Source organism: Hylaeus anthracinus, unplaced genomic scaffold (genome assembly GCF_026225885.1).
Source record: "Hylaeus anthracinus isolate JK02 unplaced genomic scaffold, UHH_iyHylAnth1.0_haploid 12001, whole genome shotgun sequence".
Lineage (NCBI taxonomy): Eukaryota > Metazoa > Arthropoda > Insecta > Hymenoptera > Colletidae > Hylaeus > Hylaeus anthracinus.
The window spans coordinates 4,040,775-4,056,856 of NW_026534348.1; the positions used below are offsets into that span (position 1 = coordinate 4,040,775).

The 16,082-nt window shown below is 45.1% G+C and overlaps 2 protein-coding genes across 5 annotated transcripts in view; both read right to left on the reverse strand.

Annotated features, from left to right (window-relative positions):
- Positions 1–6,276, reverse strand: part of LOC128890999 (homeobox protein aristaless-like) — a 121,412-nt gene extending 115,136 nt beyond the window's left edge. For 2 of the 3 annotated variants that reach the window (XM_054150112.1, XM_054150111.1), the window contains exon 1: positions 3,851–6,274. In XM_054150112.1, coding sequence (XP_054006087.1) covers positions 3,851–4,001 — 151 coding nt within the window. In that variant the 5' untranslated portion in view covers positions 4,002–6,274. Of the gene's footprint in view, positions 1–3,850 lie in introns of all 3 variants that reach the window. The other variant, XM_054150113.1, reaches the window with a different exon arrangement.
- A 126-nt stretch (positions 6,277–6,402) lies between these two features.
- The window catches only part of LOC128890978 (leucine-rich repeat and calponin homology domain-containing protein), a 37,418-nt gene continuing 27,738 nt past the window's right edge, over positions 6,403–16,082 (reverse strand). Inside the window, exon 13 of one of the 2 annotated variants that reach the window (XM_054150067.1) lies at positions 6,403–9,643. In XM_054150067.1, the coding sequence (XP_054006042.1) occupies positions 9,494–9,643 (150 nt within the window). In that variant the 3' untranslated portion in view covers positions 6,403–9,493. Of the gene's footprint in view, positions 9,644–11,424; positions 15,943–16,082 lie in introns of those variants that run through there. The other variant, XM_054150066.1, reaches the window with a different exon arrangement.

Here is a 16,082-nt window from a genome sequence, read left to right on the forward strand (position 1 = left end):
GTGACTCGGAGAGTGCTTAAAAGAACCAATCACGAATGATCGACTTTGCTCGTGTACGAATTCTTTTATTTGCCTTAAAAATATCATCTCGTGATGGGCCAGAGAAATTTACGCTACGAAGAAAGAGACACAATTTATTTGCACTGATTACTTCGAAATCAATAGAACATTTCGATCACGTATACAAACACAACTGAACAAATATTTCCCTACTCCCAAAGAGTACATATAAACATTACGGAAGAGGAAAAAATCCTGACGTGCATCCGTTTTCTTCGAATTAATTCCAAAAGGATGCTTCATATTGTACGTGACTGTCTACTCGAGTAGGCAGCATGGGTTTGCGCCTCTTCGAAAGTGTTAATATGCGCGAGGCGACACCGTCTCGCCCGACGACCCCGCGCGCGTACGTAATTTGTTAATCGGCGCGCTATCTTGTTAATTACTCGATAACGAGGCGATACGCTACACTCGCGGAATGAGATTCCGTTATCGCGGTGCGCGGGCTCGTTTCGGTTTTATCGCCGACGGCTAAATGGTAATTCGCTATTTATTTTCCGAGAGAGGAAAGTCGAGTAATGCGAGTTATCGCGGTTGTCAGCTAGTTTGCATATCGACCGGCTAGAAACGCGGCCGGTCGAGACGTTTTCTCAGCTTTTCCAAATCGAAACGGAACTCTGCATCTGAATCTAGAAGTTAATTTAACACGTTCACTGCGGCGCGTACCACCGGTGGCTCGCACTTGTACGTTCCATCGAACGGCGTGTACCACCGGTGACTCACGCTCGCGGGTCTATCAGATGGAGTGCACCATAGCGCCGCCCCATGGCGAGAAACACAAATAGCAGCGCCGGCGAGAACGTGTTAATCCTTTGCACTCGAGATGTGACTCTCAGTCACCATTAGGTTTCACCTAGCAAATCTACAATACCTAATGGTTCTTTAGGTTTAATTTCTTTGGAACTCCAAGTGCCAATAAAATGATTGTCAGCGAGGTAAAGGTGACCTTATTCTCAAATCTAGATAGCTTAGAATTCTGGCAAATACCAGAAGAAAATACCTCGAGTGCAAAGGGTTAAATATCGACCGATCGGTGCAGTGCATCCTGTCTACAAGGCTCGCCAATGCACAGTCCTGGTCTATCGAAGAACTTGTCGTCAGAGTTTATCGCAAATACCTTCTGAAACTTTAACCTCGGATAGTCGCAAGCTGGCCAAAACTTTGCATCGCTATCTTTGGAATCTCGAGCTCCGTCACCAAGATTACTTAAATATCGAGCCATCGGGGGATTCCCGTTGTGGGAGCAAGTTTGAAACGGTTGGATCGTCGGGCAAAGAAATCCCATGCTCGTTTCGTGTAACTCGTTTAATTGGAACGGTTGAGAAACGAGTATTAATTTACCTTCGATACGTGTCGGCAATAACGACATTGATACACTTTTTGCAAGATCCACGGGGGCAGGAGAGCTAATTTCAACTTAATCGTCGTCTTATCGCAATTTACCGAGTATAAGTGAGCCTTAATTGACTCGATCGCTCTACAAGGACTGGTTGTTCCTGCTGAAGCACGAAGCACAAAAGGCGCTCGCTGGCAAAAAAGTACGCTCGAAGCCGGAGCGTTTCTCGGCCGCGGAATGCCGGGCGGTTCGGTTCCTGGAAAGTTCGTCGCCGCGATCGACGAGATCTCATTTCGACGACACGCTCCGCGTAGATCCCGAGGGAGGATCCTCGATGCACAGATTTTTCAAAGCGTAGGAAAAGTTCGAGCAAATCCCTACTTTGGGAATTAATTCCAAGGAAACGAACACCGGTCCTCATCTTGCCTCTTACTTGCTGTTTACATGTATCTTCAGGAGTAAGAGAAATTTTTGTTTAAATTCTATCAACCCTGTCGGAAAGTTCTGTCCGTTCCGGTTACAACTTTCAACAAATATACGCATATTCATTGAAAATGATCGAAATTATATTATTCAATAAAACTTATTCAAGGTACGGAAAATGTATTATTCTGTTTCGTTCTAAAAACGGACAGAACTTTCCGGTAGAGCTAATGTATATGTGCGTTTTACAAATGGCCATAAACGAGGTTTATTAGAGGGTCACTTGGAAGATGACCACCTGTCAAGAAAAGAAAGACCGCTAAATTTTACGTAACATGCTTATACCACTGTGCGATAGTCTGGAATTGTGACAGTCGTCTCGCCTTGAATGAGTCGCGATTTCGCGCAGCGTGTTTACACACTATTCTGCCCTGGTATCCGAATGAACTTGCGATGGAGCGTCGCTGGCTTTGGCGAGACTCCGAATCGTCAACACTCGCGACGATTCGTCTAGGAAAGTTCGTAATCTGGAGCGATTACTTGTACAACAAACGCGGAAGAAACGTGGCGAGTAAATCGTCATAGGATGTGTTTCTTAGTCATCTGTTATCTCGACAATATTTTGATTCACCTTCCATGTACATACGATCAGATCTCACCGTTTCCCACAAGATTTCGAGATGCCCAGTCCTGCCGCGGTATCGTGGAGATCGGTCGTTCGTTCTCCCATCGATCGAGATGAAATTTTGCTCGCCTCGCTGGTGTGATTCCATCACCGTATCGGAGGAAAAATATATCGCCGGTCACGGCGGAGATTAGCATAAATTTATGCAGTTTGTTGCGTGCAAACTAGGTTGCAAATGCGGAGAGAACCGATCGCGACTACATTCCTACTCCGATCCGTGTTAATCTGTTGACTATTCATGATCGTTTCCTGCTCGCCGATTTAATTTTCTTTTTTTTTAGATTATCGCCGCTCTTATTAACATCGCTAGTATCTGCAGTTTAATTGGTTCTAATCACAGCCCGAGGCTTTTACGTAGCACAATTCGTAAACAAGCAATTCCGTATGTTACGGTGTCAACTATTTCGTTGAATCTATTAATCGTTGCTCGGGATTTTATTCCTGCGATTCTACGTGTACACGACTCTCGCTTTTCTTCTTATATATTTTCAATCGTACCTTGGCGTCTAACGTGTTTATCATTCGATCGATTATGCGATAAAATTTGTTGAATGTAATTTTCTCGATTTTCTTTTCTTAATAGCGAGCCCCACTTCCAATAGAATATTATTTATACTAATACGCGTGTATATACTACGGACGAGTTTGACGTTGATCGCGATTTGTTTGCCCCTAATTGGAAACAATTCGAATTAATAACAAGCACGATATCAATTAGACTTTACGAATCCGAAGGGTTGACGGTTCTTTTATCGACTTCGTTTGGAAATATCTTCAATTTCCTCTCGAAAGAATTTTTATTAGAGGAATGTGTGCGGTATTCGCGCGCAGTTATGAAAGCTGTAAAAGTGAACAATTGTATGGGAATAAGCGTAAATTAAATTCGTTATGGGTTTTTGCTCGTTACACCGGCGATTTCGCTTTATACGTGCTCGTTATAGTCGAGTTCGAGTGTATATCATCGACTGATACTGTACCGTTCGTTTTGTTAACCATTTCGGGGCGGACAGTTTGGACCGCGAACGTTAGACGAAGCCGAACGATTGTTTCCTTTATCCAATGATTATTCCAGTTATGTAAGAACAGAGATAAATTAATTGAATCGAGTCAGGAATTTATATAACGAACCGAGTCGAATCGAATAAGCATGGAAAGAAAGGGTCGACACCATGTCTATTTCGCATGCTGAAGATCGATGATTCGATTCATTGGTCCAGTACATAAAGAAGAGACATACAAAGTATAATACCAAAGTATTACAATTAGTTATTATTCAGAATAGATTGTACTCTAGTTTTTCCGCGACACGCGTCCCAAGAATAAACAAAACCAAGCGACAAACTCACTTTGCGCCCTGTCCGTGTCGTCGTTGGCGGGCAGGTCCGCTTCCTCGACGTCGACCAAGCTGCGGATGCTGAAGACGCTCTTGGCGACTCGCGTTTTCTGAAGGTCCCCCACACCCTCCGTCGCTCTCCTCGGCGTTGTGCTCAGGTCCATCGTTGACTCGCACAATATTCCACTCGTGGGAAACCGAGGCGATCGGGATTACAAAAAAAAAAACAATAAAAAAAAAACAAGAAACAAAGGAAGGAGCGAGAAGCTAATCGTCCTCTCGCGATTCACACCGATGGTCGAAATCGAGATCGAAATCGAAATCGAAACGTCCTCTTTGTCCGCATCGTACGCCGCGCGACTCGATCTCTCCTCGCGCAGCTCGACGATCGATAGATCCTTTCAACCCTCGTGCAGCCTCCTCGTTCTCGAGTCAACCGTGATTTCGCGCGGAAAGTCGACGCCGGTGTCGCGTTCGCTGTACGTGGCGATCCTCGAAAGGTCTCGGACACGGTATCGAGTTCGACGAACGGAAAGGATCCTAATCGCGACGCTCGATATCATCGAACGATATCTGCCCGGCTTATCGAGTCTGTCGGTGGAACTCCAAATTCTTGTATCGAGTAACCGACGTCGACGTGCACCAGAAATCTGATGCGTAATTGTCTGTGCTGACGCTCGGACTCTTTCGATATCGGTACTGTTATGTCAGTGTCGAAGAACGTTTAGGTCGGTGATGCTCTATCGCTAGTCGGTCGACTCCGAGTGTGATGGATTCTCGCCGGAGATTCAATGTTTCTCGAACCCTTTCGAGACCTTGAAGCTCCACTTCAACCTCGTCCACTTCTAGTACCATTTAACCACACTGGAAACTGTATTTATCCGTCTATACTTGCTCGAGACCTCGTCTAAACCCAGTGTTGCTAGCAGTACGCATCCTTGCAGTTCCGCTTCGATCGTTCGATTTCGTTTGCTACTATGCTACTTGTTCGAAACCTTTCGGTATCGACGACTGTTAGATCCAGTCTCGTTGATCCTTGCAGTTCCAATCGGAAATGGGAGAATTCACTGTCTTGGCGAATTGGATCGTTATCACTGGCGCGTACCATTGCAGACTAAACGTGTGTCTCTCGTCTTGTACTCGGTGCCTGGCAAAAACTACTCTGTATACACCGTGTACTCTGTTGTGTACCGCGAGAACGGCTTTCGCGTTACCTGGAAATATCAATGAACCTGGGCTCGAGTCACGGCGCACCCGTCCTCTCTTGTTGTGTTTACGGCTCGCCAAGGGTCCTCATTGGCGGAGAACTCACAGGCGGTGCTCTGGTTCCGTGAACGGAGCGGGCCAACCGCTCGATCATTGATCATTCTTCGCGCTCCCTTGCCAGGTCGCTCCGCGCGTCCCTCTCGACTCCCACGAGAGTTCTTCGGGGTCTATAGCTCCTTAAAGGGTATCATCGGAGGCTCACGGTCACTCGTCGGGATTTAATGGACCATGTAGCGAGGTTTCAAAATTCCTCGACTCGATATAAGGACTCCAGGGTCAAGTGACAGGGTCCACGGGAGTCCAAAGACTAGAGACAACGATCACGGAGGCTGGAGTCACATGGCAGCTACGATTCACTATGCTCCGAATGTCAGGGATCTTTAAATCGACGCTCTCAGAAGTCTAGAATCGCGCGACAGTCACAATCCACCATCTAACAATCGAATCGCCAGAGGATTTCTCGACCCAACAGTCTCCGGGCTCTGGGCACTTCTTTATCTAAAGCTGGCGAGTCGATACTCGGAATTCACAATCTAACGGTGCAAGCGCCTGGGTATTTCTCGACCAATGATCTCTGGACGTTAAAGAGGACACTATCTGGAGCTGACCAGTCGACGTGATTCACAATCTGACGCGCGCCAGGACACTCTTCGATCGATAGTGTATAGAGTCGATTCGACAGCCAGGATCCGCGACACGATCGAAAAGATCTCGAGAGGCGGCAGACGCGAACTAACGCGGTGGCACGACGGTTGACAGATGACGGACGATGGATAGAGTGGACGAGTAAAGCGGACGGAGCACGGGTTTCCAGGGAGCCACGCGACTACTAGAGAAGAAGCAGAACCGGCCAGCAGCGAGCACACGCGTATCGCGAACTCCTGTTCGGCAATGTTCGCGTTCGCGTTCCCTCCACCTCGAGAAGGTGTCCCGAGGTGGTACCCACCTGGTAGAGGGGAAGGTGGAACACCGAGACCGCCTTCCTCGAACAAAATGGAGTTTTCTAGAGCCTCCAACTCCGCCCATCGTGGTCCACCCACGTCGTTTCCCACCTGGTTCGCTGGTCCCACCGCGTATACACCGAGGAGCATGGACTCGCCTTTCCATGGGGTTGATCGTTGGGATTTCTCCTTCACCTCCTCGTTCGTAATTTTCTTCGGACGCTCGCTACTTCTGTTTGGACTCCACCTGTCGTTCATTTTCATCCTCGTAATTTCGTGGATAAACATTTTTGTGATCGTTGACGTTCAAAGGTACGATAGGCATCGGTGATTGGCAATCTTTATCGATAAACTTGAATCTTTGCGAGTAGATTTGACAAACAGTGCTCTCGTCGTGGAGTTGTTGGAGGTAGATTTCGATAGAGGAGTACAGGAGTGTTATGGGTTGCCCAAGCGTGATATTTGAATGTAAAAAGTGGACTAGGTTTCAGGTCGTTCAAGAACTACACCAGCGATTAGACATACGGAGATTTTCTCGATTTATTTTATACACTGTATCCGTTACTTCTTTAAATATATTACGTGCGACGTATTTATAATAATTAGTCGAACAACCAAGCGTTTTGGAGCAGGTCGACCAACTCGGTAAACGCAGATAATCTCGAATTTTCGTTCCGGTATTTTCTTCCCGGGATGAGTAATACTGTCTCTCGGTACCTCGTGGATCGAGGTGCTCCAAAATCGATGGCCGGTCGATTCGCCAACGCGTTCTTCCTCGCACGATTCCAACGAAAGACGCGCGAGCGCGGTTGATTTTTGAGCGAATAATAATGCAATTCCGCAGCGACGTGTCGCTTCACAAATTCGCGTGTACCTACGAACGGTGCTGGCCGAACGAAACGAAGCGAAAGAGAGAAAGTAGGTAAATAGACGAAGAGTCGAAAGGGTTTCGAAGAAAAACGCAACTGCGCTTGACAGACAGTGTCGATGTTCGAAGAACGAATAGCGTCGAGAACGATTTCGAATCGATATAAGAGAGACGGTCGCTCTTATCGTCCGACTCTATTACCTTAGAGGAACCTTCGCTGAAAACGTGACATGGCAGTGCTCTACCTTCGGAGACGATTTCGAAACGCCGTCCCTCAGCTGGTTCGTCCTCGACGCGAAAGATAGAGAGAAGAATTAACGTATATCTTTGGCACAATAAATACGAATACATGATATAATCGTCTATGATCGGTGTTCAGTGGGGGGAGTTCGGAAAACGTTTACTATCAGTTTTGTTGACCCTTTGCAGACCAAGAAAAAGAAAAATTCCTTGAAACGTATCGAGACGGCTCCCCCTAGCTAGACACCGAAACTCAAAACGCTCGATAACCTTACCGATCACAACGTATGAGATCCTTCGTGTGCCCCTTACGCGGTCACTCGTAAAAAAAAAAAAAAAGAAAAAAGAAATTACAGCTAACGATATTACGCTTAGCACCTAACGGGGTTATCGTTTCGGGAATCATTACTAAATCAATTATCACTAAATTGTTGGTCGGTACTCGGAATCGATACATTTGACGGAAAAGAACAGCTCGGTATCGTCGAATACGCGTCGTTTGGTAATTGAGAGATGGGCGACGAAAATAAAGTTGCAACGCTTTGTCGGTATACGTTACCGTGAACACCTAGGCCTTAATCTTAAACGCACGAATGATTCTCGATATATCGACGACCCGTCGATCGGTGGGTCGCCGTCGACGATCGATACTCGGCGCCTCGATCCACGCGATCGAACGTCCGCGCTCGATCGTCGGTGACATTGAAAAAATTCCTAACTAACTTACCGTCCGCTTCGCGCAGAATCCTAGCTTGCCTGCTGTCGGTCACGCGTACACGTCGTTTCGAGACTAATCAAACACGGGCAAAAGTCCCAGTCAGACTTGGGCGTTAGCCAACTAATTCTTAACTGATTAGCGTTAGTCGATTACAGAAATGAATCAATGATTAATTCAACCATGAATCGTTACTATGATTAAAATTTGCTCGATATAGAGTCCACCTTCCTCTGGTAGGAACACCTGTTTCTCCAAGGGGAGTAAAACTGCTAAAACATCGTGGAACGAACCGAATAATGCTCGAATAGAAACGGATAGGGTCTCGCTAATCCGATTTGGAAACGTCTTGACCAGCTCGATACGCTGCGGGTACGCTCGGATTTAGTCGCGGGTTGCTCGAACGTCGAGAGAATTTCGATGTCTTTGTTTTCTTTTGATTGAATATTGTTCCACGTTACGATATACAAATGTCTCGTAGTAACCAGCTATTAGAAAGCACGGATATACAGGACGCTAACAGATACTGGAGACACTTTCATGGAACTAGAGATGATCCAACTAAACCAGAGATTCAACTAAACAATAAATGGTTCGGTCCATGGATCCATATAGAAATACCTGATACGCAAATCTCTTGTAAAATTTCCTCGGTGAACTTTACAGGGATCTTTCTCCTTAAGTTTTCTTGAACTACCTAACGAAGGACTTGATCAATTGCGACGTGATTCTGCTTTGCAGGAGAAAGAAAGAGTGTCCTAAAAGAGTGTCCCCAATATCGATTAACTCCTCTAATCGTCGTTTGATTTGCGCTACGTGGCCGTCTGCGGCTACGATTTTACCCTAGTCTCAGCTACTCTTCTTCCGTACAAAGATACGCTCGTCCTTCCGATACAAAAGTTTCGTATATCTACTCGAGTGTCATGGTTGGTCGTAGTCTAACGTTTACGTCGAATAGTTGCAGCACGAGATCACCTGACGCGCGTGATCAGGGCCGAATTAAGGTAACGACCTCAAAGAGTGCAGTCCTGAGGTCTTCATAAAAAGCACCATGATTCATGCTGTTAATCTACATTCATTTAGTACGGAATAAATGCTCAGTGTCTAAACACACGAATCATGGTATTCACTTTTACAAGAAGATTCGATGTAGCGATAATAGATTGGTGAGATAAGAGGAGGTACCTAGTCAGTACTCTCGAGTTCTCTGTAGATAAGACTCGATAACATAGAAACCAAATTTGCTCGCGTGATTTACCGACAGAGTGTTCTGTATTCCCATCGAAGCGATTTTCCTTACCAATCCAGTACTCTACGTTATCGAAGTTTGTCTACAGAGCACTCTGCATTACCTACACCTTCCTTTAAATTTTTAATTTGGCGCCGCTCGTGGTAGGGGAGCATAAAAGTCTCGAGATTGGCGATCGCGTCAGGTGCCCTCGATTCTTCGAGCCAGTTGGTGGAAAACGTGGTCACGGGCGATCGTGGTCTCAGGATCCAACCAGAGACCGCGATTCGGGATCGTTTCCGACTCCCTCTCGTCGTGCAATCGGAAAAATGTGGCCGTGTCCGTTTGTTTCTCCCCGTGGTCGATGAGTTCCTTCGGAGGAATTATATCGTCTGGCGCTAAGCAGGGACGTGGTTCTGCACCGTCGACGACGACGTCTGCAGCGGCGAACGGGTCTGATGGAACCTCAGCAGCTCCGAGACCGTCACAGCCACGCGAACCACTCCTCGGCCACCCTCTAACACGTCGCTGGCGCAGCATACTAGGTTCTGAAAACGACAAGCATAAAATTCCACAATACTCGGTAACAACGAAATTGCAAGGTCGGGGACAGCCAGTCGCGACTCGATTCGTCCAGGGCAAATTTTACCAAAAGAATATTTTATTATCAGTGGAAATAGCGTTACAATCGTTATGTGTTAGTCGTACAATCGGTGTTACAGAGTACGTTTCTCGAATGCAAAACCGTGTACAGCGCTGTAGCGCGAGCATACGAGAAAAAAATGTATCGAACGGTTGTTCTCCGGGTCCAATCGGAGCAACTGAACACAGGAACGCAGGACGAGTGTATCGGTTAAAATCGGAAGCCACTGTCGATCGATTTACATCAGTACACGAGGTCTGTCTAAGGTACTCCGTAGGCTCGGTAGTGCAGAACACTTCGATAAGAATAATCTGCCGATAATGCAAAACGCTGTGTCGATACCTGCGACCAATTGGGATTCTGCATTGCCGATTCCTACCTACAGGGTACTTACTCTACGTCGCTAACTTCTACATAGAGAATATTCCACTTTACCAACAAGAATCTAACTAACATTTCGAATTCCGGAAACTTCTATATTCGTAAACGATTTCGAATAAGAGATTGCGTACTGTTGTGACTGTATTATTTTTTCTTCTCGGCGGTCGACTGATTTAATCCGATCTCATTCCGATAGCGTAACCGTGTTCTCATCGTGCTGCGTTGCGATATAAATTAAGCGCGAGCATAACGTACGGATTCACCGTGACTGCGACGAGGATTCATAGTTAATGTTACGAAGCTACAATTTCTTCGTGTTACGGGCATAAATAAGAGTAGGAGGGGAGGGCAATATAAATATAACACTGATCTCGATTGAAGGAGTGGTACGTCCTGGTCGCATCAAAACCTGTGAATTCGTTCGACGAACGATAGTGTGCGAATTCGATCGTACAAAAATGGAAAGGTAAGATACAAAACGATCGTGTTCCGCCCATAGATCCCAGAATCAAACGCGACGCGGCAAATAAACTTATTCGTCTGGGCGCTACGGGTAGACACGATCGATCGGAGGAACGTGAATTATAATAAATAGTAGAGGAGGAGGCTTCGCCTTTTCGATAGTTCGTAGAAAAATGCTTAAGCTTAGAAAACAACAAGGTATTAAAAAAAGAAAACGAAGCACCGATTTCTCCAGAGCGATCAATCTAAAGCTCGTAGTCAGCTTACGTACAATTTACGAAACAAATAAAAATAAAACGACCAAAGAGAATAGTAGCTTCAACGTACCATATATCTGTGTTCATACAATATAGTATGATATAATATAATAATAATAATAATAATAATAATATATAATATATAATCTATATATATGTATATATACGCTCTTTCTCCTTCTCTCTGTTCTTTACAAAAATTATACAATTATACAAGCTAATGCAACGGAATGATTTCGTGTTCGATCTCCTTATCACGCGTCCGTTCTACGTTATCGCTATAGTTGCGAGTAGAATAAACGACGCAGCCTCTCTTGCGGAAGCGTGAAGAAAAAATTAATCGTACGAAAGGAAAAAGAGAACAAGCGCTGCGGCAGACCGCCAAAGGCAATAGTTAGACCACAAATAAAATTATACTGAAACACAGTCTTACGGTTGCGATTAATTCGATACGCTGATCGGAGCCACGTTCGACCGTGATCCAACTAATACTGATGCATCGTGAACACTTCGATACCGGTATCCGGAAGTTGGAATTTTGCCCATCTTCGACGAACAATTACCAACTCGGACAGCGAGCCTACGATCGAACTTTTGGCCATCAGCCCTGAAAACAATGGTCCTCGATCGGACCACAGCAGTAACGCAACCAGTGGGCTAGGGGGTGTCCTGAATGTCTATTTTGTGAATTTACAAAATATTCAAAATAATGGCAGAGGAGCAACACGAATGTGTAATTATTTTTCTGGAATAGCAGATGGTTAACTATTTTCATTCAGCGATAGAGATGCAAAAGAACTCTGCTCAGGCCCTGTTTGAAAATTCTGGTTGCGCCACCGGACGGAAGAGTAGTGGACGAAAGGAACAAAAGTACTAAAAGATATTAAGTAACGAGTCACGAAGGGTTCCTCTCACCGAAACGGGTGACTTAAGCGAAAACAATGATTACAGAAAACTAAAGAAACCGCTGTTGACTAGAACCGAGGATTGAACTTAAGATTAAGTGTAACACCGAGGACTAGAAATCGATAAACATTCAAATGAATGCAAATACAGCGAAACGGAACTCGTCTCGGGCGGAGAGCGACGCGGAGTTTCTGGAAGATATAATTCGGCCGCGTTCCCTTAAACAACCGTACGTTTTGGCGTTATTAAGTGTAAGTACGTTTACGATGAACACGGGGCACGGCAACTTCCAAGTGTATACGTTTAAAAAAGGGGGGTAGAGAATTCAACGTTGGCTCTCAAAAGTTTCTATCCATCTAACCGTAGACCGTAAAGTAGAAGCCGTTCGTTTCCCATGAAAATTCCTTTGTGCATTCTCGATCGATTCTGGGTGGAAAGTATAGCGAGTGATCGATTATGTTAATGTCGCGTGTTGCTTGTAATAATTGCAGTTAAACGTCGTTGTATCCGATTCGGTTATTCCAATCAATCTATTCATAAATTTCTGTTTGTTAACTTTGTGTTGGTTTGGAAAAATCTGAGCCCGGATGTTGCTACGTATTTGTTCTATACTATACTGTTTGCTATACTGTTCCACCCTCATAGTTTCGTTCGATGTAGCAGCGACGCGGAGCTCGAGGGAGAAACGGAGTCGCTACGACAGAGACGGGCGAGCTTTTATAAAACTCTCCAATCATAATTTATTCAACCAAAGAATGAAATCTTTATGTATTCAAAACACTTCATTCTGCATTTCAAATCCTAAGTTTCGTTCAAAAAGAGACGAATGGACAGTTACTGACCATTTATTCGTTACTCGAATTATTTATCCAGATAAGTGTCATCCCCGTCTCTGGTTATTCGTCGCGTTTGGCACTGGACTACTGCGAAAAGCACAGAGTGGTCCGCCGCTCACTAAAACCGCATCTTTCATCGACGAAGTTTCGAATGGAATGGCCATCCCTGTATACGAAATTCGACGCAAAATTCGGAAGTAAATTGGCTTTTGTTTCGTGCAATTCGAGGACCCGTTTCTCCTGAAACTCTTACCGTTAGACAATAATCTCTTACCGTACGAATATATTAAGAATAAGTTATACGCGCGTTATATATATATATACTAAATGATACACGTTCTTTGTTGTACGCCCGCTACGTTTCGTTTCTCCCGATTCAGTTTGCGATCATACGAAAATATGTAGAATTATCTTAGGCTACGACCGAGACAGCTCGGTCGGTGAATTGTGTGTGTTTGTATGAGTGGTGTGTCGATTACACGCGGTCCCCACCAGCGTTGGGCAAAATGGAAAGTAACTCGAAAGACTTTTTTACTTAAATAATTGTTCGATCTAGATAATGCCCAGCTCTCTGTTACCGAGGGAACAGCGATGATTTTTCTGATTGATTCAATAAGTTTCGAGCGATAATCGAAAAGGAGACAGCAAAGCAACGAGAAAGGAACCGCTGCCCAACTCTGGCTCTTTCCATTAAAACGAAAGCTCTTCTTGTCCCGGACGTGGCGCAAACGAAAACCGAGAATTTGATAGCGAAGAAGAAATGAACGGTGAAATCGCGGTTCGTTCGATAGAAGTTCGAAAAATGTGCGTTAAGACCTACGTACCAAAATAGGAAATCTTTGAAACCGAAAGAGATTTCTAGCACCTTGTTTGCGAATCCTGTAGTACACGAAGGCTACCTATCACAGACCCATCAATCCTGAAAGAGCCGTAGGCGATTTCATTGGTCGAACGTTTAAAAAAATACTACCATCCGAGGCTATACACGAACGTTTCTTTCTTCCCATTTCTCTGTTTCAACACCGCCAATCGGCGACGGGCACGATTTTTATTCGAACAGCGGACGACGAATAAAATTTGTATACGATTGAACGTGAATTTTTATATATCGCGCGAAACATCATTTCCATCCACGGTACCAATCTTCATTCATCGACGAATGGAAAATTGTTCGTCTTTTATTTTCGTTATTCGGGAATTTTTATCCAGACGAAAATTGTGCCAGACTCTGGCCACCGTCGCGATTGCGGGTTATACTACGCGATACCAGCCGTGAGAATCGATTCGTTTCTTCCTTTAAATTGGTGTATCGGGACCGAGAGAGATTCGTCGGCAACGAAATTATTGTATCTAGACTTGGGCGAGAGAAAAATTACGCGAGAAGAAACACCTTGGGCCGACGTCGAGTCGATTAGATCGTCGATCAAGGTATGTTTTCGCGAGACGATCGAGTTTGATATGCGAGAAGCGTTCCAGCAGCTTTGATTGCGCTCTTTGATTTCACGTTCTCATTCGTCGAAGGCTATACCTAGCGATAGGATTAATACCATTTATGATATTCGAACAGTTCGATACCAAAGTATTGGAAACGTTAAACAGTGTCGAAGCGTAGAGAACATAGAATCAGGGTCCATGAATTAACACGTTCACGCCGGCGCTGCTATATGCATTCTCGCCCATGGGGGCGGCGCGGTGGTGCACGCCATCCGATACACGTGCAGACATGACCCACCGGTGGTACACGCCGGCGCGAACGTGTTAATTTCCATTTTTGAGCCCCCATTTAGCGTCTCCGGATTATTCTTAATAACTTGGAAATTGTTCGAGTAAATTACATGGAAAAAATCATGTAATACCTCCACGAGAGTATCGATTATCACATACAGTTTTAGGTATATAGGTATCAAAACGATTTTATATAAAATGATATGGTAGTATCTGGTATCCATCCCATCTCTAGCGGCGCCAAAAAAAGCCGTACCGAAAACTTAACTAACCTAATGCGCTACTTAGCGATTCCTACAACTAGGCGGACTAAATGCACGATCAAGCTGCCCAAGTTGATACACTTAACGACTAATGAATACTTATTCGCCGAGGCGCTGGAATACAAACGACGGAGATGAAGAAACGAACCTTGTTAAAGCTAGCGCCGCGATTCCGTCGACTAACGAGGAATGTCGCCTATCTACGGTCTCCAATTTTAATAAATTTAAACACACGGATCGAAAGCTGAAAAATATCACACTGGAATTTCCTCTGTTGGCAAACGGTGCCGCGCGAGAGATAAAAATTAATCACGTCATCATCGAACGCATAAAAGCAAATGGAAAGACACATGTTTTCATTACGACTTTGATTTTGCATGTTTATGGACATTCTGCGTGGAAGCACGGGCTTGGCAGTGTTTGCTTACTGTAAACAAATGATAGATACATTCATCATTGTTCTCGCGTTTTTTTTATATTTTATTTACGTCTCGTTAATATTAGTTTGATTACCTACTTTATATGCTATTGTCTTTTGCTTAGACATAATGCAGTCTTGTCGATAACATTACGCATCCGATCGGGACCTGATTATTGGCCAGAAGTATACGTGACCCTGCTTTTATCTCCTGACATTAATACAGTGTAATATTTTGAACGATCTGCACGCGGTGTCGAGTGTTAAAAAAATTGGAGATTAACAATTAGGCGACCGCTCCTCGCGAGCCAAATGTTGGGAGAGCTAACGGTATATCGAGGTGTCAAAGTGCCACGACTCGATCAAAAAAAAAGAAGAAAAACAAAGGGAAGCTGGCGTTCCCAGTGGCATTGCAAAATTGCTTCAAGCTTGCTTTGCCCCAAAACATAAACAATCGTCGAAGACTGTCAGAGAGTACGCAAAAGTATCGTGGCGCTCTAGAGGTACCGAATGATTTCATCGAGATCCGCGATGAAGGATCGACAGGAAAAATCCGTCGACCGCTCATCGGAGGATCGAGAACGCGTACTCTGCGAGCCGTCGCGTCGAGTGGCGTCTCGATAGGTCGGAATAATCTTCGATGGTGGTTTTCTCTTGCGAGCGTCGTTCGTTCCGTCGTTTAGCGCTCTGGCGTTCTCGTCTTCGTCGCTCTTTCTTTAGTCGGGGATAGGGAACAGATAGAGGAGAACAAAGGTGGACAGGAATGCCGTGAGAAGCATGACGGACAGAACGCGATCCTGAATCGTACGGGATGAACCTGAGGCCGATTCTTCGGTATCGTTCTCTCCTTCGTCGCGGAGAAGGAGAAGAGCGGAGACGAGACGCGCCAGAGCCTCCAGCCCGTACGCGTCCATGTAACCCACGTCCATGATTGCGTCCGCGTCCATTAACACCTCCTGCAACACCAACAACGATACTACTCAGTCCCAGTCTCTACCACGTCGCTGGTCGATTGTGTTTTTCTCATACAAAGCCCTGTCACTTCTCTTTTTCTACTTGATACGCAACGAGCAATCCTCGTTTCGATCGTACCGCT